At 40.6% G+C, this 27,962-nt stretch overlaps 1 protein-coding gene across 3 annotated transcripts in view; it reads left to right on the top strand.

Annotated features, from left to right (window-relative positions):
- DTWD2 (DTW motif tRNA-uridine aminocarboxypropyltransferase 2) overlaps positions 1–27,962 on the top strand; it is a 156,776-nt gene that overhangs the window by 24,377 nt on the left and 104,437 nt on the right. For 2 of the 3 annotated variants that reach the window (XM_070076035.2, XM_089334836.1), the window contains exons 2-4: positions 14,749–14,839; positions 22,683–22,777; positions 23,063–23,255. In XM_070076035.2, coding sequence (XP_069932136.2) covers positions 14,749–14,839; positions 22,683–22,777; positions 23,063–23,255 — 379 coding nt within the window. The remainder of the gene's footprint in view (positions 1–14,748; positions 14,840–22,682; positions 22,778–23,062; positions 23,256–27,962) is intronic. The other variant, XM_089334835.1, reaches the window with a different exon arrangement.

Genomic DNA, 27,962 nt, shown 5'->3' with positions numbered 1-27,962 from the left:
TGCTTTCCTTGGTGAAGTTACTTTAACACGCTAAGTCAGTTTTTTCCTCTGTGAATTATGACAATACTACAACTTCCTTTGAGATTTTCTGAGAATTAAAGTGTTTAGTGTAGTGTGCTGTAAATTTCAAATTCTCCTTTATCTTTTCCTCATCTTAATTTCTCTCCTTGTTTTCCTCATTTTTGTTTTTCCTATCTTCTCATTAGTAGTGTCTATAAAATTTTCTGTTTTGCAGTTATCTGATTTCTTTGCTGTTAGGGTGATTTTTCTTTCTTTTTTTTTTTTTTAAGATTTATTTATTTTATTTGAAAGAGTTAACACAGAGAGGAGAGGTGGGGAGGGGGGGCGTCTTCCATCCGTTGGTTCACTCTCCAATTGGCCATAATGGCCAGAGCTGTGCTGATGTGAAGCCAGGAGCCAGGAGCTTCTTCCGAGTCTCCCACGCGGGTGCAGGGGCCCAAGGACTTGGGCCATCTTCTACTGCTTTCCCAGGCCATAGTAGAGAACTGGATAGGAAGTGGAGCAGCCGGGTCTTGAACCGGTGCCTATATGGGATGCCGGCGGTTCAGGCCAGGGCGTTAACCTGCTGCGCCACAGTGCTGGCTCCAGGGTGATTTTTCTAGATTTAGAGGTTGTGGGCAAGTTAATAATTCTACATTGTTAATGCTGCAGGTCATCATAAATAAACTGCCTCATGATGGAGACTTTGTCTTCTTGAGACTTTCAGTAATAGTCACTTATTAGCTCTATGTAAATACTGCATTGATCACAACTTCTTTTTGGGGTGGGCATCAAAATCAACATCTTATTCACAGTAGTATTGTATTCCCTTATGTAGTAATGCACCACTAGCCTAAACCTTAATATGTTTTCTTTCATTCATAGTTAGGAAAATTAAATTTTCAGTTCCTTTTGTACTCTTCTGGAGAAATGTACGTTTATATAAAATTAGGAATACTCAGTAAGTCATCTATGTAGAAACCTGTATTTTAACTATAGATAGTTTTTAGATAAAGGAAGGGATGAAAGAGTGAACAAGGCCGGTGCCGCAGCTCAATAGGCTAATCTTCCGCCTTGCGGCGCCGGCACACCGGGTTCTAGTCCCGGTCGGGGTGCCAGATTCTGTCCCGGTTGCCCCTCTTCCAGGCCAGCTCTCTGCTGTGGCCCGGGAGTGCAGTGGAGGATGGCCCAGGTCCTTGGGCCTGCACCCCATGGGAGACCAGGATAAGTACCTGGCTCCTGCCATCGGATCAGTGCGGTGCGCCGGCTGCAGTGTGCTGGCCGTGGCGGCCATTGGAGGGTGAACCAACGGTAAAGGAAGACCTTTCTCTCTGTCTCTCTCACTCTCTCACTGTCCACTCTGCCTGTCAAAAAAAAAAAAAAAAAAAAAAGAACAAAATGAAAATGCTTCCTAGAAACATGATCTCCTTCTTTGTTATTCTCTGTGAAATATCTCTACTTTGACTTTGGACTCCTTGCTTCTGCAGATGGAAATGCATGGAGGTGGAATCTGTGACACATGGCCTTGGAGGTTCATCTGATAAATCATGTGCATGTTCTTGATTCATTCATTCATTCTTTATTCACTGTCCAATACCATGTCGGTACACAGCTGGGGTCATATGAAAATGACTAAGAAATTGTTTCACTTAGAGTTGATAGTGAATTTAGTGTGAGGGAAACCATGTTTAAGTAATATATTTAAGACAGATAATCAAAGTACGAAGCAAGACTTAGCAGAAGAGTGATTAATATACTGCTAACGAGGTGGCTTGCTATTTTTTATGTTTTTATCCTTCTAGAAAAGGAAAAGAACTGAATGTGAGATCGTGGTGAGATCTTGGTGTCAGTTGGCTGTCACTCTCCCCTTGCAGCTCTTGTGGGGACTTTGTAATCTGCTGTGCTCCTGCGCGGCTCTCTCTCGATGCAAGGCTTTCGTTCCGCAGGCACCTGCGCTCTCTGAAGGCTTCTGTGGTTAAAAGAATTGTCACTGATAGTGTTCTTACTTAGGGATCCTTTAGGAAGAAGGAGGCCAGTCGTAGGAATCATTGTGATTGTATATTATGGTTGATAACAAAAAGGATGGATTTCTGCTAGGTATACATACATATCTAAAATTACATACATTTATTATATACCAATACATGTATGATGTACATCATAAAACATACACAAAAATAAGCATTAAGAGGGAAGAGATAGACTAAACATGTCTTAGCAGGAGCAGACATTCAGCCTAGTGGTTTAAGGCACCCATGTCCCCTATCAGACTGTCTGCATTTGATTCCTGGCTCTGGCCTTTACTTCAGCTACCTGCAGTGCAGACTCGGAGAGGAAGAAGTGATGGGCAAGACATTGAGTTCCGCCACTTACAGAGGAGACCTGTGTTCCTGGTTTCCAGCTTCGGCTTCTGCTCTGGCTAATGCAGGCATTCGGGAAGTGAATCAGCAAGTGGGCGATCTGTGCGTCTGCTCTCTACCTCTCAAATGAGAAAAAAAAGTTGTGCTAAGTAGTGTGAGCTTGTTGGAGCCTCACTGTCGTGTTTTTGTTTCCAAAGCACAATACAGGGGCCTGCGTAGTGGTGTAGACTCTACCTGTAATGCTGGCGTCCCATATGGGAGCCAGTTCATGGCTTCACCTCTGATCTAGGTCCTTGCTGATGGCCTGGGAAAGCAGTAGAAGATGGCCCAAGTGCTTGGGCCCCTGCACCCACGTGGGAGACCTGGAAGAAACCTCTGACTCTGGCTTCGGCCTGGCCCAGCTCCCGCAGTTGTGGCCATTGGGGAAGTGAACCAGTGGATGGAAGACTCTCTCTCTCTCTCTCTCTCTCTCTCTCTTCCTCTCTCCCTCTCCCTCCTTCTCTCTTGTATCGCTGCCTTTCAAATAAATAAACAAATCTTAAAAAAAAAAACACGGATATGCTAGGATACTCAAGAAGTTCGTAGAAATGTGGAATTAAAAAGTAAGCTTATCTTGGTTGCAGAAAAGTTCGAATCCATTCCTATACTGGTTTTTTTTTTTTGAATATGAAATTTCCATGATTTTGAATGTAGTTAGTATGCATGACCTTCAATTTTTTGCATCAAAATAGATTTATCTGTTACTATCCCTTAACTGAGTTTTTTTTTTTTTTATTGTTGGGGTGAGGTTTATGGCTGGCAGTTGTATAAATGTGAATCCACAGGTCAAAGGAACTTGGTAATTTCCCTTTCTGTAGGCATGCCTTCTGGGGCAGAGGTCTCTGAAACTCAACTACAGATGGGATTATCTGTCTGTACTCCTCCCATTCCTGAACTCAGTTGTGAGTTAAAAGAATCTAAGGCGAAAAACAGTTTTGGAGAAGATATCATTGTTATTTATGCCTGGAGCAACTAGACATGGGTGATGTTACCTTCTTTTTTTCTATTTAGGAGAGGAATGTTTGCTGTAATACTATATAAACAGCATAAAGGTATTTCTCTCTTTCTCTCTCTCCCCCTCTCCCTCCCCCATCTCTCTCAGACTTATTTTTATTTATTTGAAAGGCAGAGTTACAGAGAGATGGAAAGAGACGGAGATCTTCCATCTGCTGGTTCACTCCCCAGATGGCCAGGAGCCAGGAGCTTCTTTCAGGTCTCTCTGTGGGTGCAGGGGTCCAAGCACTTCAGGCATCGTCCACTGCTTTCTTCTCTTTATAAGTTGTATTAAATGTATGGTTTCAGAAAATTAAAAACTAGAGTTTAAGATCTTTTGATTTCTTTAAGTGACAGCAGAGGGCACTGTGGTATTTTGTTTTCCAAAGCCTGCTTTAAAATTAGAAAGCTGTTGCCATTTTTATGTGTAATGAGGTGCATATATTCAACTAGTCCAGTGCAAAGCTGTGAGATTTTTCCCTTCTTTGATTTTTCACTCTGTTGGGACTACAGAATTTTTGTTAGATATTAGAAAATTTGAGATGCTCTAGTTTTCCTAGTTCTACATTTACTTTAGTGGGTAAAAGAAACGCTTTAAAAAGGGTGTAAATCTTTTCACTAATCTTTAAAGTTTGCTTATCTTGATTAGAATCAGCGCTATGAGAAAAAAGCTTTCAGGGAGGATGATATCAGAAATTTAATCAAGCTTCTGGAAGAAGTTTCTGTAGGCTCTAGCATCAATGGTAGTACGTCAGGTCTGATTTGATTAGCTCACAGGCTGGCGGAGATAGCGTTCCCAGTGTTACCTTTGCAGTACAGCATTCACTTAGGAAGCAGTCAGTCTGTGTCAGGACGCCTGTGTAGTTATCCCTACATCCTTAACAAGCAAAGGAGAAAAAGCTTATTTTATAAAATTCTCTTAGGTAAACTATTTGAAGGTTCCATTTATATTTTAAGAATATAATTAGCAGTAATTAGGTTGTATGGATTTTAAAGGAGATAAACTCTAATGAGTGGAAAAGCAGTTACAATAAATTTACCTTACATCATAAATACAGAGAAGGGAAAAATCTCAGCCCCTGCTTTGTCGTTCTAAATTACCTCAATATGATAGCTATTACTGCTCACGATTTTTTCTAATGTTCATCTGTGATTCAGCAGTTATCCTCCAGAACTTTCTTGATGCCTTATTGTTATTAGAATTGTAAAGAGGGAAATTGAAAACCTAGCACATAGCCAAGGTCACACAGCAATACAGTGACATTTCAGTGACTTATCGTAACATAATCCTGCAGACCCTTACCAGTTAACCAGTTTGTACTTCTTTATGTATTAATTTTTGGGAAATGCTTTTGTTTTTGAAAGACAGAGTGATAGGGAGGGAGAGACAGAATGCTTGTCCATCCTGTGATTCACTCCCAAATGGCTTTAGTAGCCAGATCTGGGTCAGGCTGATTCTAGGAGCCAGAAACTACATCCTGGTATCCCACCAGCAGGGGCCGGAGTACTTGGGCCATCTTCGACGGCCCTCTCAGTCACATCAATGGGAAGACTGCATCAGAAGCCAAGTTACTTGGGACTTGAACCATTACTCCAGTATGGAATACCAATGTTGTAAGCAGTGGCTTAACCTACTGCAATGCTGGCCCCATAAGTGATACTTTTATTTCACAGATATATATATATATATATATATATATATATATATAATGTAATTTATATATATATAAATTCTAGAAGTAGCTTGACTTTTATTTAAAAATGAATGTTTACTATTTTCAAATAATCTGTTTTTACATGTAGTTATGTAGTATTTTCTTCTTGTGGAGTATAAAAGCAAGGAACTTTTACAGCATTCTTTCTGGCACAGTAAGAGCAAATAACCTCCATGAGAGCAAAAATCTTGTTTTAATGTCCCAAGTGCGTAATATCTGGCACATAGCAGGGTGTGCCGTAAATATTTGAATGAAAGTTTGCTGCATTTCTGAGTATTTAGTACATTATTGGTATGAAATATTTAAACCTTTAAAAGTTGAGTTTGGATGTAGGGAGACTTTGGTTAATGTTATTTGGAAAATGATATTAGAATGATGAGTGCAATGACTCTGCACTTACTGCTGATTTGGTAAGCAGGGGATTCACAGGTGATAGCGTGGTGCACCAGGCACCATCTCAGTGCACGTAGAGCATCCTGTAAGAGCAGAGCACGAGAGACTGATAGGCAGGCAGGAAGCACAAATTAAATTACAAGGCAGCTCACTGCTAAATAATCACATTGGTCAGTTGAACTTGCAGACGGTTTTGAAGAACTGTAGTTTTATTAGTTAGAAGTATTAGTTTGTGATAAGAATTAGGTTAATAAAAGAAACATGTTTTGAAATAAATAGGTAAGGACTTATGAGTATTTGAAAGCACAAGCCAAAGTAATTAGTTTTAGATTAAATCACAGTTATAATGTTTACACATGAAATACTTAGCTGATTTTTTTCCCTCAGCAAATATTTTGTTTAGTAAAAATTTTTGTCTCTTACGTACAATTGCTTTTCAAATTGCTCATAAGTATAACAAAGGAAAACCTGACACTCTGAACTTCATTTATAGTACAAGCTAATTACTTAAGTGCTGGAGAAGACATGAAGGAGAGATCAGAATGCATGTGTATGGAAGTTAAGGAGTGGATGCACAATTGTGTGGGAGGAGAAAGCATCCAGGGGGAGGTCAGAGGAAGTGCTGGGTGCTGGGTGCCGGAGATGGAGCAGTGAGGGAGGCAGGCTGACGTCTTGCCTTCCTGCAGCTCACCTTCTCGGGAAGGCGCCCAGGTTCAGAGAGCAGCATGTCTGACAGCAATACCATGCTCTGAAGGTACTCAGTGAGACAGGGCGGAGAGCCGTGGCGAGAGAAGAGGTGGGCTGTCAGAAAGGGGTGTTGGAGCAAGGACTCGGAGTAGTAAAGACTCAAGCCCAGCAGACACCAGGCAGAGCACACAAGTGAGACATTGGGAGACATTTGCGTGCATTGGACTACTACAAGCCGCACACAATATACTGGAGAAATAAACAAACAAACCCAGGATAGGAGCTGTAGCTTCTGGTAGAGCAGCCATCCGTGCCCCTTTTTGCTGGAATCCTGTGGCCATCTAGCTAGGCAGTGTGGTTCTGGTGAGAGACAGTGTACTCCACGCTGGGCAAGTGTGGGAGCCTACCTGAGTGTCGTGGCCACAGGAGCCAAGATCTCTTTGTAACAACTCTCGAGCGAGTTTCTAGGGTTCCAGTTTAGGGAAGTCTACAGTGTGGTGCCTCTGACAGATCCGTACAGCTCTTCAGTCCATGTGCAGTCAGCCAGCCAGGGGTCATTTCAGTCACATGCAGCGTTGCTTAGCAATGTAGTTATCAGGTTGCCAGGGCAACAGAGCTAGTTAGTTAAGGGAAGGTCGGATTTCCACGCAGAGGGAAAGGTTTGGCTAGCCCTTTGCCTCTGGCTTTGTTTATTATTTTTTGATTACTACTTCTAACTGGAGTATACAGCTTTGTTGGTGTTTATTCTTTGATTGTTACTTCTCACAAAAGTGCACCAGTCTTTGCCTTCCCTGGGTGCAGGCAGGAATGGTAATTGGGCAGGATTTAGATAGGAATGAAATTCAAGTCACTCGCAAAAACACTGAGGTGGCCTCCTCTAGGGATGTGTCTTCCCATCTCCCTGCCTCATTCCTCACCCAGTGGCATAATCAGCTCCACCTTGGAATTTGTAGAAATGCAGATTCTCAGGCTTACTGATCTGCAGTCTGGGTGCGGGGCGGGCTTAGCAGTCTAGTTTATTGAGTACTCCAGGCGATTCTGATGGAAGCTGATGTTTGAGAGCCCTGGGCCAGGGGATCCAAACATCACCGAAAAGCCTGCTCTTGAAGGGCTCACTGTCTAGGAGGGAAAGGCACGTGTGAAATCAGACATTGTCACGTGATGTGGTCAGGTGTTAACACAGAAATACATGCAGAATATAGAGGAAATGTATGCAACTACAATTGAAGAGTGACTTCACCCTGGAAGTAACAGAAACTTGCAAGCAAGAAGGGAGTCCTGGAACATAAATGTTGTGGTCCAGGTTGGATGATGAGCTTTAACCTCGTATTCTAAGCATTGCACACTTTGTGAGTAGATTGATTTTAGTGGTGTGAGCTCAGAATCTAGCCAGTTCCAGATAACTGACTTTTCATAGGCTTTGGTAGCAGAGTTTATAAATATCCTTAATGGTTTCTTGGTATGAAGATAAGTTGGTTTCTGTAGAGTTGTATTTACTTAATTAGATTTTAAAAACTTTCTTAAAATGCAAAAATGTTTCAGTTTAGTTTTATTATTTAAAAAATTAGTCTCATTTGACATAGTCAGTTCACTGAGTCCATTAAGGATAAATTATCTTTGTAGAGAGTTTATTTTTATTTATTTATTTTTTGACAGGCAGAGTGGGCAGTGAGAGAGAGAGAGAAAGGTCTTCCTTTGCCGTTGGTTCACCCCCCAATGGCCACTGTGGCTAGCGCACTGCGGCGCGCTGCGGCCGATGCACCGCGCTGATCTGATGGCAGGAGCCAGGTACTTATCCTGGTCTCCCATGGGGTGCAGGGCCCAAGCACTTGGGCCATCCTCCACTGCACTCCCTGGCCACAGCAGAGAGCTGGCCTGGAAGAGGGGCAACCGGGACAAAATCCGGCGCCCCGACTGGGACTAGAACCCGGTGTGCCGGCGCTGCAAGGCGGAGGATTAGCCTAGTGAGCCGCGGCGCCAGCTGTAGAGTTTAAAAAGGGCAGCTTGTGTAAGTTTGTTTTGTGATACCACTGTGGAAGTTCAGTCATATTGAGGTTTTGTATAATCCTTAAAAATCATCCAAATGAATTTAAGTTACACTTAGTGTGATTATAAATGTGATGTAATGTTTTTAATGACTAATGATATATACTGTAAAGAGCTGACATGATGGATGGTTCGTCTGCTAAAGATTAGAAGTCAACCTTTTAGGTAAGATGTTACTGTGTCAGGGCGGAGTGTTAGAATGTTAGGACTTATCTGTAAGAGATTAAAACTAGTGTTTGTAGACTCTTTATTCAGCCAAATGTGAGTAGAGTTATTACGAAACTTTAAAGTTGAGTCCCCCTGCTCCCGACAATACACATTGGAATACTATTAGCATATAACTGTTTGAATTGCCTGGTTATAATAGAGAGACATTAGTTTTTACTTGGTTCTTCTCTTGTGTAATATGTTTATTCTTTGGACAATTTTAGTTTATACTTCAAAGTTAATTTAAAAATCAGAATCTTAGCGGTTTTTAGAATTTATTCCTCTATATATTCATCCTTTTACTGAATGAAAAATCATCTTTTTTTAAAAAAATTTATTATTTATTTGAGAAACAGAGCGAGAGTGAGAGAGAGCATGCACACCCCCTCCTGCTCATTTGTTTCCCAAATGCTGGCGACAGCTTGGGCTGGGCCAGGGCTGAAGCTGGGAGCTGTGGACTCAGTCTGGGCCTCAGTATGGGTGGAGGAACCCCCTTACTTTGAGCCTGCACTGCTGCTTCCCAGGGTCTGCACTGGAGGGAAGCTGGAGTCAAGAATGAGAGCCAGGAATGAAGCCCAGGTGCTCTGATGTGGAATGTGGGCCTCTTACCAGCTAAGTGGCTGTTATATGCACCCTGTTTTATAACAGCCGTCATGTTTGTCGGTGTTAGTTCTATCAGTCACCATTTGCTGCTCTCTTGTGTTTACTTCTGTGACCACAGAAAGACTCTTTGCATTCTCTGTAAATCTGTCACATTCCCCAGAGAAGATCAGTGTGGGCAGAACAATCAGAATGAGTCTTCCTGTGTTTTGGATTTCCTTGGTTGATCACCCACCCTGGCTCAGTGGGGGATGGGGAGGCGGATTCCTGTGGCACAGGATGCTTCCTCCTCTGCCTGAGAGCATCTTCACACCGTGAGTGTGTCCGTGTCTTGCAGACTGAGTAAGTAGCTGTAACAGGTATTTGAACCAGTTTGCCCATATTTGTCATTTATGAACATAATCGGTTCCCCCCAGGCTGTAACTGTCCAGCAGTAAATCTGAGGAAGGTGTTGACAGTGGCGAGTTTTGTGATAGTAAGTATGCCAGTGCAGAATCCCCCTTACTGTAACATTCACTTGCATACAGTTGTAGTGACACATCATTCTGCCTGTAATAGTGGGTTGTTGTGAGGCATTCCTTCTCATGATGTCTGGAATTTGATTGCCTGACGGTTTCATATTATTTATTTATTTGTAAATAGAAAATATTTAAATATACAGTGAAGGCATTTAATGTATTAAAAATTTTGTAAGCATTGTAATTATGCTAGCATTTTGAATCTCTTTTTCACTACTGGGTAAGATAAATTTGTATAGCATTTTGGAGCATGGAATTTTCTATAAACTATGCATAGTGGCTCATACTTGATCTTGATGCTATCATTTGAGATGATGAGACTTGATTTTCAGGCTTTTTTTAGAGTTTATTTAAATTTTTTTTAACTTTTATTTAATGAATATAAATTACCAAAGTACGATCTATGGATTACAATGGCTTCCCCCCCATACGGTCCCTCCCACCCACAACCCTCCCCTTTCCCACTCCCTCTCCCCTTCCATTCACATCAAGATTCATTTTCGATTACCTTAATATACAAAGATCAGCTTAGTATACATTAAGTAAGGATTTCAACAGTTTGCTCCCACACAGAAACATAAAGTGAAAAATAATAGATGATTTTTTTTAAATGATGATGAAATCAGATCAGACCTATTGTCATGTTTAATCCCAGTGAGAGTCTAGTTGGGAATTGATAATTTCTTTTTTTTTTTTTTTAACAGAAGATCAGTTTAGTATGCATTAAGTAAAGATTTCAACAGTTTGCACCCCCATAGAAACACAAAGTGAAATATATTGTTTGAGTACTCGTTATAGCATTAAATCTCAATGTACAGCACATTAAGGACAGAGATCCTACATGAGGAGTAAGTGCACAGTGACTCCTGTTGTTGACTTTACCAATTGACACTCCTGTCCATGGCATCAGTAATCTCCCTATGCTCCAGTCATGAGTTTCCAAGGCTATGGAAGCCCTCTGAGTTCTCCAACTCTTATCTTGTTTAGACAAGGTCATAGTCAAAGTGGAGGTTCTCTCCTCCCTTCAGAGAAAGGTACCTCCTTCTTTGAAGACCTGTTCTTTCCACTGGGATCTCACTCGCAGAGATCTTTTTGCCAGAGTGTCTTGGCTTTCCATGCCTGAAATACTCTTATGGGCTTTTCAGCCAGATCCGAATGCCTTTAGGGCTGATTCTGAGGCCAGAGTGCTGTTTAGGACATCCACCATTCTATGAGTCTGCTGAGTATCTCGCTTCCCATGTTGGATCACTCTCCCCTTTATTCTATCAGTTAGTAGTAGCAGGTACTAGACTTGTTTATGTGCTTCCTTTGACTCTTAGTCCTTTCATTATGATCAATTGTGAACTGAAATTGATCACTTGGACTGGTGAGATGGCATTGGTACATGCCACCTTGATGGGATTAAATTGGAGTCCCCTGGTATGTTTCTAACTCTACCATTTGGGGCAAGTCAGCTTGAGCATGTCCCAAAGTTTATTTAATTTTTTTTAAGGTGAACAAATTTTGTATATCTGGATTTAGGAGCATAGTGATACCTCCCAACCTACTGTCCTTTCTGCCCATGCTCCCACCCACCATCCTCCCTCCTCTCCTATTCTTTGAATTTTTACAGTGATTACTTTTGGCTTATTTTGTACTCATAAGATTAACCCTGTACTAAGTAAAGAGTTCAAGAAATACTAAGGAAAAAAAACCACTTTTCCTCAACAATAGAGACAAGGGCTGTAAACAGTCATCAATTGGATCTTAAAATGTTAATTTCACTAGTACACATTACATTTTTTGTTACCTTATTAGTTATCACAGATCATAGAAATCAAATGATATTTGTCTTTTTGGGATTGACTTATTTAAGTAAGTATAATGTTTTCTAGTCGCATCTACTTTTTTGCAAAAGACAGAATTTCTTTTTTTTAGAACTGAGTAGTATTCCATGCTGTATGTATATACTACAGTTTCTTTCTTTTTTTAAAGATTTTATTTATTCATTTGAAAGTTGGAGTTATGGGGGGGGTCCTCCATCCAATGCTCGACTCTCCAATTGGCTGCAATGGCTGGAGCTGCGCTGATCTGAAGCCATGAGTCAGGAGCTTCCTCCGGGTCTCCCACACAGGTGCATGGGCCCAAGGACTTGGACCATCTTCTACTGCTTTCCCAGGCCATAGCAGAGAGCTGTATCAGAAGAGGGGCAGCTGGGACTTGAACCTGTGCTTATATGGGATGCCAGTACTTCAGGCCAGGGCTTTAACCTGCTGCGCCACAGCGCCGGCCCTTTCTGATCATTTCTATAAGGAGTTCTGTGTGCCTCATGTACTTGGTTTTCTGTAATTATTTCACTCAGTAGGACTTCTAATCCATTCTTCATTTCCATGCCTTTAGGAACAAGCAAGACATGGAAATGAAGAATGGATTAGAAGATAGATAGATACTATCACTTGATAGTATCTCTTAAATCTCAAACACTGTTTTTAATTTTTTAAATTTCTACCTTTTTTTTTTGTCTAAGATATTTCCAAAGATATGTCTTCTAGCTTAAATATTCTTTCTTCTGTCTCCCCATGTCTGTTATTAAGGCTTTCCACTATTATTTTTTATTTGGCGTATTCAATTCCTCTTTTCTTTTTTTTTTTTTTTTTAAGATTTATTTATTTATTTGAAAGGAAAAGTTAGAGAGCGAGAGATCTTCCATCCACTGGTTCACTCCCAAATGGCAGCAATGGCCTGAGCTGAGTTCAATCTGAAGCCAGGAGCCAGGAGGTTTTTCCAGGTCTCCCACGTGGTGCTGGAGCCCAAGCACTTGGGCCATTCTCCACTGTTTTCCCAGGAACATTAGCAGGCAAGCTGGATTGGAAGTGGAGCACCTGGGAGTTGAATCTGTATCATATGTGATGTGGGCACTGCAAGAGGTGGCCCCTGCATTCTTCATTTCTAATATTTCAGTTTGATTTTTCTTCAATCTCATGGGAAAATGATTCCTGTGATATTTATAGATTTTTCTAAGTCATGAATTTTCCTTTTTTTTTTTTTTTTTGGCTTCTGAGTAATCCTGTGATCATTCTTTTGAATTCCTTTTCAGGATTTCATCAATTGCTTCATCTTCATATTCTAATATTGAAATGCTGTTATGTTTCTTTGGGGGAGTCAAGCTGTCTTCTTTGTTCTAGTTTCTTAAATTTTTGCTTTTATTTTTAGGCATTTGTGGAAATGCTTGTTGGTTTTCTCCTCCTATGGATTTTATCTTTGTACTGTGTGTCTTTGCCTTAGTGGAGCGTCTGCTCTTTCAGTGAATACCCAGAGGTGTGTGCTTGGTGTGACCAGGAGCTCCTGGATGGGGTGAGCATCCAGGGTGACACCAAGTCGGGCATGGTAGATCTCAGCGTGTTCAGCAGGGGTAGGGCATGATCACTTCTGTTGGCAGGATCACACCCCCACCTCCTGTTTGCTGAGATGATCGATGCCAGAGGCTGGCCCACAGTGGGTGCAACCCTCACCCATGCCTCTGCATGAACTGTTCAAAGGCTCTGTGCAGTCTTCAGTGTGAGCATGGATCCCTCTGCAGTGACCCACCCCAGGCTGTCAGGGATCTAATCCTCTGGTACCAGACACAGTGATTGCCCAGAGACCCAGCTACACCCGGCAGCCTGTCGTGCAGTCAGAGTTACCACAGTCACAGCATGCCAGGCTCGCACAGTCACGGGGTACGGAGGATCCTCTCTGCTTCGCTAGCCTGTCCTGTCCACAGAGACAGCAGAGTCGTTCCCTTTGGGTACTCCATCTTGGCACTTTGGGCCCTGGATCCTGTGATGGTTGCACCTCACAGTCCTACATGGGTACCCAGTCCCCTACCAACCCTCCCAGGCAGACTCATTTTGGGAAACGTGGATTTTTCCCTCTGGTAAAATCCCTTGGTTACATAAAATACAAGAGCCAACATAGCCTCTACTGTCATCAGCATGGCGCCTTCTCCCTGCCAGTTACTGGGCATGCCCTTGTAGGGGTGTGGGGACAAAGAAACATACTTTTCTTTCAATGAATTACGTGGATACCCTTCCCCCCACTAACGCTCCAGGCTGGAGTCAGAGACATCCTGGTGCTCACGGCTCTCCCCCAGGCAGTATCACCAGTGACATGGGCTACATCCATCTGTTCTCACCTTGTCCTCCAAAACTGGCGTCTCCTCCGTTCCTGGCTGCCAGGGTCATGTGTGTTTTCTTTACTTGTTGCTGCGAGTCCACACCTTCCACGCTGCTCCACGGCATCCTCCTTCCTTCTGCAGCATTTCCACTGTAAACGTCTCTCCGACTCTCCCCTGGGAGTGCACTTCCTCTGTTTTTCTTCTGCTTTTCCCCCTTGTCTAAAGCACCAGCCTTCTTGGAATCTAGAATTTCATATTTTAAATACACATTTCAGATACAGGAGTTACAATAGCAAAATAGCTGTGTTTATTCATGTGCTGTTTTTGGAAGGACACAAGAAGCCGGTCATTGGTTTTCCCTAGGGAAGTGATTGTCCAGGCTGGAGGACTAAGGTGGGAGACAGATCCTTTTATTTAGTTTGAATTTTTTTTTTTTTTTTTACCAAGTATAAGGCTACCTAAATAGTAGTAAAGCACCAAGTAAAGGAAATAAAAACAGTAAGCGGTAACAAAAGGGAAACTTCACTGGGTAAGGTAGATACTCTAGGGATATGTTTCTAGGCAGGGAGAGTTTGCTGGGCTCTGTTTGGGATTTTGCACACTATGGGAAAGCTCTCTGTATTGACTGATGGCTCAGTTTGATTATAATTCTTTTCTAGGTGGTAATTGTATTCTAGTATTTTATCATCCTATTGTTTCCCCAAGTTTAGATGATATAGAAGAGTTTCTAGGCTTCTAATTGACATGAGGTCTGGTCTTTCTTTGGCATGAAAGGGTAGCTTCCTAAGTCACTAAGAGGACCATGGTGACATGTGAATATTCTCCCACTAAAGATAACTAAGATAAGACCATCCCAGTATACTTTGATTTACATAGACAGTAAATGCTTTTCTTGAATCTTTCCCCAAGCTTTTGTGTCTAAAGTATAGCTCATTAAATTTAGTCTTTTTTCTTTTGAATAGAATGTGCCTACAGCTAACCTTTTTGATTTATTGAAGTGGCATTATGTATCATTGTATTTGAAAAATTTATGTTTTTTTTCTTTTATTCTTCAGCCGACCTCAGAAGGTGTGTTTGTGTCCTTTTCTGCCAGTTCATCCTCTCCAGATCTCTACCAACTTGTACATAATTCAGCATCCAGCAGAGGTGAGTGAGATTTTGTAAAATATACCAGCTAGAATATGAAGATATAGAAGGAAACACCGGATAACAATCCTCATTCCTACCAGCTCTTTAGCAGTCCTGAAAAATCACTTTTTAAAAATATTTATATATTTGAAAGACAGAGTGACAGAGAGAAAGAGAGGGAGAGGGTGGGAAGGAGAAAGAGAGAACAAAAGAAGAATACATAGCTCTTCTATCTTGCATCTGTTGGTTCACTTCCCAGATGGCCACCACAGACAGAACTGGGTCAGGCTGCAGCCACGAGCCAGGAACTCAGTCTGGATCTCCTCTGTGGGTTGCAGGGTCCCAAGTACTTGAGCCGTCATCAGCTGCTTTTTTATCCCCCAGAAACCTTTTGTTTAAGGAATACAAACTTCACACACTTCATAATTACAACTTCAGAACATGGTGATTCCTCCCACTGTACCCACCTTCCTATCCGCTCTCCTACCCCTCTTGCTCCTCCCTCTCCTCTTCCCAATTTTATTTTTTACTAAGATCTATTTTCAATTAACTTTATATGATTAACTGTGTTAAGAGTTCAACGAATAGTATGAGAAAAAAAGAAAAAAACCGTTCCTCAACAGTCGAGACAAGGGTTGTTTAAAGTCATTGCTTCTCAAAGTGTCAATTTCACTTCTACAGATTGCCTTTTAGGTGCTCTATTAGTTATCACAGGTCAGGAAGGACATGTGGTGTTTGTACCTTTGGAACTGGCTTATTCCACTAAGAATAATGTTTTCCAGTTTCATCCGTTTTGCTGCAAATGACTGGATTCTATTTATTTATTTATTTATTTTTACCACTGTGTAGTATTCCATGGTGTACATATCACATAATTTCTTTATCCAGTTTTCAGTTGATGGGCATTTGGGTTGATTCCATGTCTTAGCTATTGTGAATTGAGCAGTAATAAACATGGGAGTATAGATAACTCTTTCATATGCTGATTTCAGTCCTTTGGATAAATTCCCAGGAGTGGGTTGTCTGGGTCATATGGTAGGGCTGTACTCAGATTTCCAAGGGATCTCCAAATTGTCTTCCATAATGGTTCTGGCATAGCATGTGGTCATTCCTAGAGTAAGTTCCATGCACTGATGTGAAGAGTATGTATTTTGTGAATGTTGGATAGAAAGTTCTGTAGCTATCTGTTAGGTCCATTTGGTCTATATGTCGATTAACTCCTTTGTTTCCTTGCTGATTTTTTGTCTGGTTGATCTGTGCTTTGCTGCATGGGGGGTATTGAAATCTTCCATTACTATTGTATTGGAATCTCCCTTTAGACATATAACGTTTCTTTTAAATAGCCAGGTCCCTGTAATTAGCTACATATACATTTATAATAGTCACATCTTCCTGTTGAATTGATTCCTTTATTACATAGTAACATTCTTTCTCTGTTTTTACAGTTTTTGTGTTAAAGTCTATTTTGTCTGTTATTTAAATGCCTAAACCAGCTCCTTTTTGGTTTCTGTTAGCACAGAATAACTTTTTCCATCCTTTCACTTTCAGTCTGCTTGCAACTTTGTCAGTGAGATGTTTTTATTGTAGGCGGCAAATAGATCGGTTTTGTTTTTTAATCCATTCAGCCAGTCTTTTAACTGGAGGGTTGAGGCCATTTACATTCAAGGTGACTATTACATTTGATCTTAGCCAAAAGGCCGAGAAGCGATCAAGGTGACTATTGATAAGTAACGAGACTCTGCCCTGCCATTTTCCCATAAATATTCTTATTGTTTACCTTGGATTTACTTTGTACTTTTAGAGGGAGATTTTCTGCCATCAGCTTTTTTCATAGTGATAACCATGTTTCTGTTTTTCTCTGTGTAACACATCCTTAAGCATCTTTTTTAAGGCTAGATAGGTGGTGACAAACTCTTCAATACCTGTTTGTTTTGGAAGGACTTTATTTCCCCTTCATTCATAAATGAGAGCTTTGTAGGGTACAGTATTCTGGTTTGACAGTTTTTTTTCTCTTAAGACTTAGACTATATCTTGCCATTCTCTATGGGTTTCTTAGGAGAAATCAACTATGAGTCTAATTGTAGATCCTCTGCAAGTAATCTGGCATTTCTCTCATGCCCATTTTAGAATCTTTTCTTTGTGTTTTACTGTGGAGAGTCTGACTACACTGTGTTTGATGAAAATCTTTTCTGTTCATGTCTATTAGGAGTTCTAGGTTCTTCCTCCTGTATTTGGATGTTCCCTTCTTTCTCCAAATTAGGAAGTTTTTTGTAATTATTTTACCAGTCTTCTAATACACTTTCTCTTTCCATGCCTTCATGAATTCCTAAGACCCATATGTTGGGTTGTTTGATGGTATTTTTATAGATCTCCAACAGTGGTTTTTTTTTTTTTTTTTTTTTTAGTTTCTTAATTTCTTCTTGTTTTTGGTCTGACTGTAAAATTTCCAGAAATTTGTCTTTTAACTCGGTATTCTTTCTTCTGCTTCACCGAGTCTGTTATTAAGGCTTTCAAATGCAGTTTTTATTTGTTCTATTGAATTCTTCATTTCTAAGATTTCGTTTTGGTTTCTCTCTCTCTCTCTCTTTCTCTCTCTCTCTCTCTTTAAAAAGATTTATCCACTTATTTCAAAGGCAGAGTTACAGAACAAGAAAGAGAGAGAGAGAGAAAGAGGTCTTCCTCAGCTTCGCTCTCCAGATGTCTTTAGTGGCTAGAACTGTGCCAGTCTGAAACCAGGATCCAGGAACTTCTAGGTCTCCCACATGGGTGCAGGGACCCAAGGACTTGGACCTTCTTCCACTGCTCTCACAGGCCGTAGCAGAGAGCTGGATTGGAAAAAGAGCAGCTGGGATCCAAACTGGCACCCATATGTGATGGTGGCACTGCAGGCAGTGGCTGTAGCACAGTGCCAGCCCTGTGACTTCTTTTTAAGATCTCAGTTTCATTGGAGAAATTTTCTTTCATGTCATGTAGGGATTTCATTTGTTTGTATATTTGCTTCTAATTACTTTTAAGTAGGCCTGTGATTAATTTTTTGAATTCCATTTTTGGCATTTCTTCAATCTCTTCATCTTCACATTCTGGTATTGAAGAGTTGTATTCTTTTGGGGGGTATCATGTTGTCTTCCTTGTTCTTGTGTCTTGAATTGTTGTGTTTATTATTTGGCATATGTTTCGTTGTGTTTTGCCCCCCCCTCCCCCGTTATGGCTTTTATCTTTGGACCATGCCTCTGTGGCTTAGTGGAGGGTCTGCTTTCTCACTGACTACCTGAGGGAGTGTTCTGGTGTACCAGGGAGCTCTGTGCCATGGAGTGCTCAAGGTGACACCCAGGTTGGGCATGGTAAATCTCTCTCTCTCTCTTTTTTTTTTTAATCAGAGGGAAGGTTTGTTCTGTTCTCTTGGTGTAGTCTCGTGCTCACCTCCCCTCCTTAAAGGAGACCAGTGCCTGGGCTCTAGCCCCAGTGGGTACAGTATTCATCTGTGCTTCTGTAAGAACCACATAAAGGATCTGTGCAGTCCTCAGATTCTGCCGCAGTGACCCTCACCAGGGAATCAGGGAGCCTTGAGCATGTGGAGCCTTCCACAGTGACAGCCCAAAGTCCCAGCCACACCCTGTACCCTCCCATGCAGCCACAGTGTTTTCACAGTCCTAGCACATAAGCCTCCCACAGATACGAGCACCCCCTGTCAGTTCTCCCTGCCAGACTCAGGCATCTCTGTTTGGCTAGTTGCTGGATTCGTGGATTGGAACTGGCGTAGCTGTTAGTTATGTCCAAAATGGTGCCCACTTTCTATTGGCCTGTTATAGAATGCTGGTGCACGGTGGTCAGGGACAGAGAAATGTGCCCCTCCTTTTTTTCTCTTCTAGTTTGGCAGGTACACTGTCCCCCACAGGGCTGCAAGCCAGATGCCTGCAAAGCTCTTCCCTCAGTTTTATGGCCAGTGGCCAGGGCTGCTGCCGACTGGTCTCTCCTCACTCTCCAGAGCTGGTGCTGAGGTTCTCTGCTGCTAGGGTCTGAGTTGTGTGTGTCCACACCCTCCACATGGGTCTGCAGTGTCCCTCTAATTTGTGTGGAGTTTCCTTTGCCATTTTCTCCCCAACTCTTCCCTGAGACTGCTCTTCTTCTACTTTTTAAAAACTGTCTTCCCCTAGACTAGAGCAGTAAGGTCCCTCTCCTGTGATCCAGTCCATCTGCTTTTCTTTCAAGACGTCTTATCAGGGAGCCAGAAAGAAGTGGAGTAGTGAAAACTTGAGCTGGCGCTCCAGTATGGATGTTGGCTTTGCAGGTGGTGGCTGAACCCGCTGTGCCACAGTGTCTGCTCCTGAGAAGAATTGTTTTTTCTCTTGGCAAAAAATATTAGACATATATGCTTTACAGACAGATATTGTTTCATGGAAACTGTATTACTGATTATTATTGAAATTTTGAAACTGTAGGAATTTTGTATGAATTTTGGATGCTTTTTCAGATTTGGTGTTGGTTTATGTTTCTTTCTTGCTAAAGTAGAAATAACTCTGGAATTTTAGTCTTACAGAGTAAATGTACAAATAAAGTTTTGGTTGCTTTTAGATGAATAGAACAAACATATATTTTATAGTAAATGTTATATGTATATAAAGGCTTTTCAATTAACATTTTCTTATACTGGTTAGAATTATACATGTGCTGGTGTGTATTTGTGTTTTTCCCTCTTGATTGACTGGAGTCGCAAAGAGGGGAGAAAGAGTAGAAACCCATGTTAGGGTACATACCAGATTAGTCAGTATTGACAAATGGATTTAGTTTAAGCTGAGTAAAAACTCTTCCAGTATGCAGGAACTCAGGCAATCATAGTCCAGTGAGGATTAGGAAGGAATTATTACTTGTTAAATTTCTGAATCTTGTACCACATGAAGACTGTAACAGTGATATAAGAGAAGTTAATTTGTCTTTTCCTCTTTTCAAACATTGAAACACCTGTTTATTGCAGATGTTTAATTTTTTATTTCTTGGGGACCCTTCCCCCCAGTTTTTATCAACCTTCCTTTTCTTTTTTCAGGATTCTGTCCATTTGTTGGCTGGCATTATTTTACTGCATTGAAACTTACAATACTGCATAGCCAAGTTTACATAAAATGATAGGTTACTGGCTGCTGCGTTTTCAGTTAAAACCTGATTAGTATTTTCATTTTGCCTTGTATATAATATGGTGCCTTTTTATTATTGTGTGTTCCAGACATGAGATGGCTTTTAAAATGTAGGTCTATTTGCTGATTTCTTGCAATCTTACTTCTTTTTGAGTCTTATTGTTATTATTTTGTGTCATGGTTAATCCAGTTGCAATAACCCTTCCATAGTGGTGTGTCCTGCAAATGTATTTATGCATATGCAAATACACCAAACTGCTTGTTTTTTCTCACCAACAAAGGAGCCTTCAGGTCACCTATCTTGGTAACACTGGTTTGCTTATGCTTAACCTCCGCATATTGATGTCAATAAAATGAGATATTAATTTGATGACTCCCCCCATAAAAAGTGATTGCAAACCATTTGAACAGGTTCTGGGAGGGGCTTTGGAAACAGAAGACTTGGTGGAGGAGGTGATATGAGATGACATGGTGGGAGAATTTCAAAGGATGGGTATATGGGCTATCAAAAATAACAAAGACTTTAAAAGAAACAGCTGTTAGGTCAAACTCCTTGGCTTTTCTGACCAGTTTGTATTTAGTCATAAGCATGTCAATGGTTTGTTGATTTAATTGGAGATTTTAGAAGCTGAGAGGGTAAGGAGAGGTGTAAAAAAATCAAAGCCTCATCTGTTACGGCAAGTGGTGGAGAGAAAGTGTGGTGGTGAACAGCAGGGGCTCTGGGGCCCGATTTCAAATCTAACAGCTTTGCAAGAGTGGGCAAGTTTCTAGCCTCTCTGCTTCTGGTTCCTCCTTAGGAAAATGGAAGTGATCAAAGGTGTATTTCTTTATTGGCTTATTGTGAGAAGTAAATGATCCTGTCTGTGTTACATTTAGACTTGTACACATAATCATTAGCTTGGAAAGTGATGACAATTGGTGGCTTATTTGCTAATATCTAATATTAAATAGTAAATAAAGAAATAGAAGACACTTATTACTTGGAAATACGGAGAGAAATACCAGGAGAAACAGCTAAAGCTAGTGTTTGCCTTTGGGGTGGGAGACTGGGGAGCACCTGTGGGCACAGAAGTGGTGTTTTACATCTTTTGGCACTGTTTAATTTGACAGCACACAGATGTGTTACTTTGATAGCGGTTCTGGAACTGGCTGTGTCTGTGTTAAAATCTCATGGTCATGGTGTGGAGGGAAGGCTTTCATAGGAAACACTGGAAATTTCCGAAAGCTCAACTGATACAGAGTAGCTAATCACCTGTCTTTGGGGACTAAGGGTGTGGCAGTAAGAAAGATGGTTTCCAGTCTTGGAAACCAGGATTTTTGGGAAAAAAAAAACAACAAAAGATAGTCAAGCTAATGTTGTTTTTGGAAATGGTCACCGTGATTCTCCCCCCTCAAGTTAGTGCTTTGTTTTCTTCCTGTCCCCTGTTTTCTTGTGCAGGAGGGCCGTTAATCACGGCCACATAAAAGCAGGCAGGGAGAGTGAGCTCTCCGCGGTGCGGGGACTCTTCACATCCTTTCAGAGCTCTTCATTTATTTTTGTATTTGGTCATTTATATAACTCTGGACTCCATGAGTTATAACCCAGCACTGTATTACTGTGTTGATCACATTGTTCTGCTTTTGGCCGTTGGGAGCTCCTACGATTGGTTTATGTGTTTTTGTGATATGCCCCCATTGTTGTGTATTTTTTTTTTTTTAATTTATTTGGAAATAAGAGTTACAGAGAGAGGGGAGATCCTCCATATACTGGTTCACTCCCTAGGTGGCCACAATGGCCAGAGCTGGGCCATACTGAAGCCAGGAGCCAAACAGCTTCATCTGGGTCTTCCGGGTGGGTACCAGGGGCCCAAGCACGTGGGCCATCTTCTCCTGCTTTCCTCAGGCCATTAACACAGAGCTGAATCTGAAGTGGAGGAGCCTGGACAAGAACTGGCACCCGTATGGGATGCTGGAATTGCAGGCAGTGGCTTAACCTACTGTGTCACAGTCCCGGACTCCCCCATTATATGTTTTTTGAGCATAAACATCTAGGTAATTATCTTCAAGGTGAGATAATACAAAATGTAATTACTAGTGAAATAAGCTCATCAGAATAAAGGATTCAATTAGTTAAATATGTTTACACTTAAAAATTTTTTTTTATTATTTATTTGACAGATAGAGTTAGACAGTGAGAAAGAGAGACAGAGAGAAAAGGCCTCCTTCCATTGGTTCACCCCCCAAATGGCCGCTAAGGCTGGCACGCTGCGCTGATCCAAAACCAGGAACCAGGTACTTCCTCCTGGTCTCCCATGTGGGTGCAGGGCCCAAGGATCCGGGCCATCCTCCACTGCACCCCCGGGGCCATAGCAGAGAGCTGGACTGGAAGAGAAGCAACCGGGACTAGAACCTGGTGCCCATATGGGATGCTGGCGCCGCAGGTGGAGGATTAATCAAGTGAGCCATGGTGCTGGCCCCAAATATGCTTACATTTTTAATAATCTTAGCCATTATTTAGATTGGTGTTAATTGATCAGTAAACATACCCAAGTAGAATAAAAAGGTACACTGTATGTTGCTTCATACTGATAAATTTGGAAAAAATTTCCTTTTTTTGGCTTTATTAAACTGTGATCTGTAGTAAAAGACTTTTGAAAGTTATGTGTGAGATCATGAATCACACGTTTATCATTAAAGTTTTAAAAGTGTATTTAAGTAAAAGATCTGTGTTTTAATAAATCTTTTGATTAAAGGAAAGCAGAGTGCTGCGGACAGTTCCTCTGCTGGCGGCATGCCTCCCCCAGGACAAGTGCACAGTGAGAATCGGTCGTCGCTTCAGTGAGGAGAGGTAAGTTAACGTTTAGGGCGATTTGAAATAATTATCATACTCACAGAAGAACCTTAGTGCAGAGGAGGAGTGAAGGTTGGAGCATGTAGACGATGGTGGCAGAATTGTGGCTCACCCATCAGTAGAGTATACCAACTTTGTGACCTAATTAGTACCTGTGTTTGAGTAAGATACTTGACTAGATAGAGGGAAAATGTTTCTAGGAATTTTAGTAATCAAAATAAAGCTGTTTTGCCTCTGCAAGCTAATGAAGGCATATGTAAAAAAAAAAATGTTTGTTTTCAGAGATCCTGAACTTTCAAATATTTGCCGGAAATCTGGGACATTAGTATTATATCCAGGGGCTGAAGCTACTAATTTGGAAGAATTTATATTAGAGTCTCCTGTTTATCCTTCCACAATCATCATCATCGATGGTACATGGAGCCAGGCTAAGGACATTTTCTATAAGAATTCCTTGTTCCGACTTCCCAAACAGGTAAATCAGTATCTTAACAGACAATAAGCTCAAATGGGTAATAGCATATGTTGATTATGTTTGCTCTAAAGGGCTTTATGTTTTTATATACGAGTTTGTTAGTATTTGTGTGTGTATGTACACACATATGAATATGTTTAAATATATATTTACATATATAAATAGAACATTTTAGATTTGTCATCTCTTTTCAGCTCCCACTGCCAAACTTCACTGTAGATTTGTTATATTGAATCTTCCTGACATTTAATCTAAGAAGTCTAAGGACTCATTATTTCTGTGTGTATTAGTTTTTTTCTTAAGAAGTGTTAACATTTTAAATGTTTTGGTCACTAAGTTACCTAGTTCTTACTAGGAATGAAGTAATGAAATAGTTTTTTTTGTCATTCATTATTATAATCATATGATTTAGCCTTCAATTTTTGATATATTTAGTTATGATGATTCACTTTCTAATACTGAATCCTTCTGTTCCTGGAATGAATTCTACTGAGTAGAAAATCAAAACTTTTTGATAAATTGCTGAAAATTATACTTTATTTAATGATGATGAATTTTCACGTTTTTCTTGTACTTTTGTAAGCAGATTTGGGTAGTGAGTTAATGCTAGCTTTGTAAAATAAATTAGATAGATTTTAATATTTTTTTCTGAGTAGTTGAAATGGTATTAGAAATTGTTGCTCTATAAAAATTAGATGGAACTCATTGGTAAAAGTACCTGCTTTTAGTCACTTTATTTTTTTATTTATTTATTGTATTTATTTTTTGACAGGCAGAGTTAGTGAGAGAAAGAAACATAGAGAAAGGTCTTCCTTTTCCGTTGGTTCACCCCTCAAATGGCCGCTAAGGCCAGCGCACTGCGCCGATAGGAAACCAGGAGCCAGGTGCTTCTCCTGGTCTCCCATGTGGGTACAGTGCCCAAGCACTTGGGCCATCCTCCACTGCCTTCCCGGGCCACAGCAGAGAGCTGGACTGGAAGACGAGCAACCGGGACAGAATCCGGCGCCCCAACCGGGACTAGAACCCAGAGTACCAGCGCTGCAGGCGGAGGATTAGCCTAGTGAGCCACAGTACCGGCCTTTTAAAAAATTTTTTAGTATTTATTTATTTATTTATTGCTCTCAGTCACTTTAAAATTGTGGCTTTTAAATCTGTCTTTAAAACTCTTCAGTGGAAATCACTTAAGTTTTCTATTTTTATTTGGATCAGTTTCAATACCTTTTATTTACCTTAGGGAATGCTCTTTTTTTTTCTAAGTTAACAGATTGGTTGCCACACACATACACATTTTAAAATACTTAATCTCACTTGAATGTGTTATTTCTTGTTTCTAATCATGCACACATGCACACATGTACTTCTTTTACTGAACTTTTTAAAAGTGTAAGTTTTTAGATTGCTTATGATGGCTATTATACTCAGCCTCTGGTAGCCACTATTCTATACTCTACTACTGTGAGATCAACTATTTTCAAATTTCCATATGAGTGAGATCGTTTGGCATCTATCTGTGCCTAGTTTCTTACACTGTAATTCCCTCCAGGTTCATCCATGTTGTTGCAAATGACAGAGTTTCATTCTTTTTGTGTGTGTGTGTGTGGCTGCATATGTTCCATTGTGTGTATATACACATTATCTTTGTCCTTTCATCAGTTGATGGGCAGTTAGGTCATGTCCATATTTGATTGTTGTGAATACTGCTGCAGTGAACATAGTAGTGCAGATATTTTTCCAGCCTACTTATTTCCTTTGAATGTATATACCCAGTAGAGGGATTTCTGGAGCATGTATTAGTTCTACTTGTAATTTTTGAGGGAACTTCATATTGTTTCTCATAATGGGTATACTAATTTACATTTCCAGCAGAAGTGAATAAGAGTTTCCTTATTTCCACATCCATGCCAGTGTTGTGACTTTTTGATAATACAATTTCTGATTGGGTGGAGTGATCTCTCACTGTCCTTTTGATTTGCATTTCCCTGACATTTTGTGATGTTGAGAATTTTTCATGTACTGATAACCTCTTGTATGTCTTATTTTGAGAAATGTCTTTTTAAAAATCAAGGTACTTGTTTTTCTACTATTGGGTTACTGAATTCTTTGTATTTTCTGAATGCTAGCCCCTTGTCTTTTTTTTTATATTTTCTCTGGTTCTGATGGTTGTCTTTTCACTTTGTTGATTGTTTACTTTGATGTGTAGAAGGTTTTCAGTTTGATGTAATCCAGTTTATCTTGTTTTTCTTTTGTTGTCTTATTCATAAAACCTTTGCCCATATCTTTGTCCTGAAGCATTTTTGCTGTGTTTTTGTTTAGTGGTTTTATAGTTTCGGTTCTTACACTTAATCACTTAATCTGTGTTTGGTTGATTTTTATATGTGTTGAGAGATAGGGTCTAGTTTAATTCTCCTGCATGGGGATAGCCAACTTTTCCAGGATTGTTTATTTAATTGACTGTTTTTCCCCACTTGTTTGGTTTCTTCTTTCACATTTTTCAGTTTTTTTGTCTGTTCCTTCTGTGATTTTGTAAGATTCATGTTAGAAAACTGCTATGGACTGAATTAGATCCTCTCCCAACTCCCACTCTGGGGCCCTAACTCTCAGACTCCCAGTGTGATGATTTTTTAGAGATGGGGCCTTTGGGAGGTAGTTAAATCGTGGCGGGAGAGCCCTCATGTTGAGATAAATGCCCATAGAAGATATTTGCTATTGTGTGTTTGAGTGCCCCTCCCGCCATGAGCCTTATGAGGATACAGCAAGAAGACTTACTTCTTCTAGAAGGTAGAGAACTCTTATCAAGAACCTGACCATGCTAGTATCCTCTCTTGGACTTCTGATCCTTTAGAATTGTGGGAAGTAAATGTTTTTTGCCTAGGCCACCCAGACTATGATAATTAGTTGTAACAGCCTGAGCCAAGACAAGTATTAAATTCCTCTATTAAAATGACCGAGTTCTTTCTTTGACGATAAAGGGAGAGATGTTGCTATTTCTTCCTAGTATAATTTTCTTTGTTTCTTGTCAGGTTGGGTTGAAGTGCTTTAATATATGTAGTATTGAAATAATTCGTGTTTTGATTTCTTTCTCTCCATGGATCAGCTAGTTGTTAATTCTCAACTGTTATAACATTTTTGGTCATTGTCATTATTTTATTTTTATTTCTGATGTTACTGAATTGTGGTAAAAGAACATTGGCTGTAATATTTGTAATAAATTTATATGTAGCTAGCCTATGAATATAAAATGCATAGTCTTTGGGGGTATGTAAGCATTTATATTATTGTTTTTAAGTTTGTTATTTGCATTTTTCCTAATTTGTTTAATTTCGGTGTTCTTGGGCTGTTAGACACTGGAAAAGGTATGTGAGAAACTTCAGTCTTGTGTTTTAAATGATGTTATCCTGCATTCCCTGTAGTTTTTTTGTTATATGGCTCTGTGTTCTGTTATTGGTTTCTTATAAGCCATGCACTTAGTGAAAACTAATAATGAAACTTTGACTTTTGAGATTTTTTTCATCCCACATTCTTTCAAGGTTTCATTATCTTTGGCCAAATACAGATATTGCTTTTCAGTTGAAACTCAAAAATGCAAAATGATTCCAAACAATAGGTCATGCATTGAGCACTTTGAAAGGTCAAGTCCCAATTCCAAATGTTTTGGATGTATTAATTTATTTAATCCTTCTTCAGATTCTGTGAGGCAGCAGGCGTTGTTGTCTCAGAAACAGATGAGAAAACTGAGGCACAGAGATGTTGGGTAGCTTGATCAGTCACAACTGTTAGCACAGCTGCAGTTTGGACTCAGCTGTTTAAATTTTTAATTTTATTTTTTAAAAGGATTATTTTATTTGAAAGACAGAGGAGAGTGAGAGAGAGAGGTCTTCTATTCCCCTGGTTCACTTCCTAAATTACTGCCATGCCCAGAGCCGAGCTAATCTGAAGCCAGGAGCCAGGAGCTTCTTCCAGGTCTCCCACATGGGTGCAGGGGCTCAAGCACTTGGACCATCCTCCACCGCCTTCCCAGGCCACAGCAGAGAGCTGGATCGGAAGAGGAGCAGCTGGGTCTCAAACCGGTGCCCATGTGGGATGCCGGCACTGTAGGCTGGGGCTTTAACTCACTGCACCACAGCGCCAGCCCTGGACCCATCTGTTTTAGAACCAAAGTCTGAGGCATTCACTGAGTAGACAGACTCCTCCCTGGTTATTGACACAGGGCAGCCTCCTTACGTTTCTCTGACTTCGTAAATATTTGTTGTGTTTATTCTGTTGTGTTCCACAGGAAGCAACTCATAAATGGTGTGGAAGCTGTTAGATTTCGGTGCATTCCAAGTAATTTTTATGTTCATGTTACATTTAGGGATTCCCCGATACACAGAAAAAGTTTAACTAAAAAGGGAAATTTATCTGGAAAGTGTTGTAGTCCAAATATTTGAAACTTTTTCATGGCTAACTCATGTCTGTATTTCTAATCTTTCATTTTGTGTTAACTACATGAAAACTGTAGACATGAAGCACATCCATTAAAAAGATTAAAAGTCTATTTTAAAAATACAATTCAGCCGGCGCCGCGGCTCAATAGGCTAATCCTCCACCTAGCGGCGCCGGCACACCGGGTTCTAGTCCCGGTCGGGGCGCCGGATTCTTTCCCAGTTGTCCCTCTTCCAGGCCAGCTTTCTGCTGTGGCCAGGGAGTGCAGTGGAGGATGGCCCAAGT

This window comes from Oryctolagus cuniculus, chromosome 6 (assembly GCF_051225735.1).
Source record: "Oryctolagus cuniculus isolate XC-2025 breed Fujian yellow rabbit chromosome 6, ASM5122573v1, whole genome shotgun sequence".
NCBI classification, from domain to species: domain Eukaryota; kingdom Metazoa; phylum Chordata; class Mammalia; order Lagomorpha; family Leporidae; genus Oryctolagus; species Oryctolagus cuniculus.
This window is presented reverse-complemented; position numbering and strand designations above follow the sequence as displayed.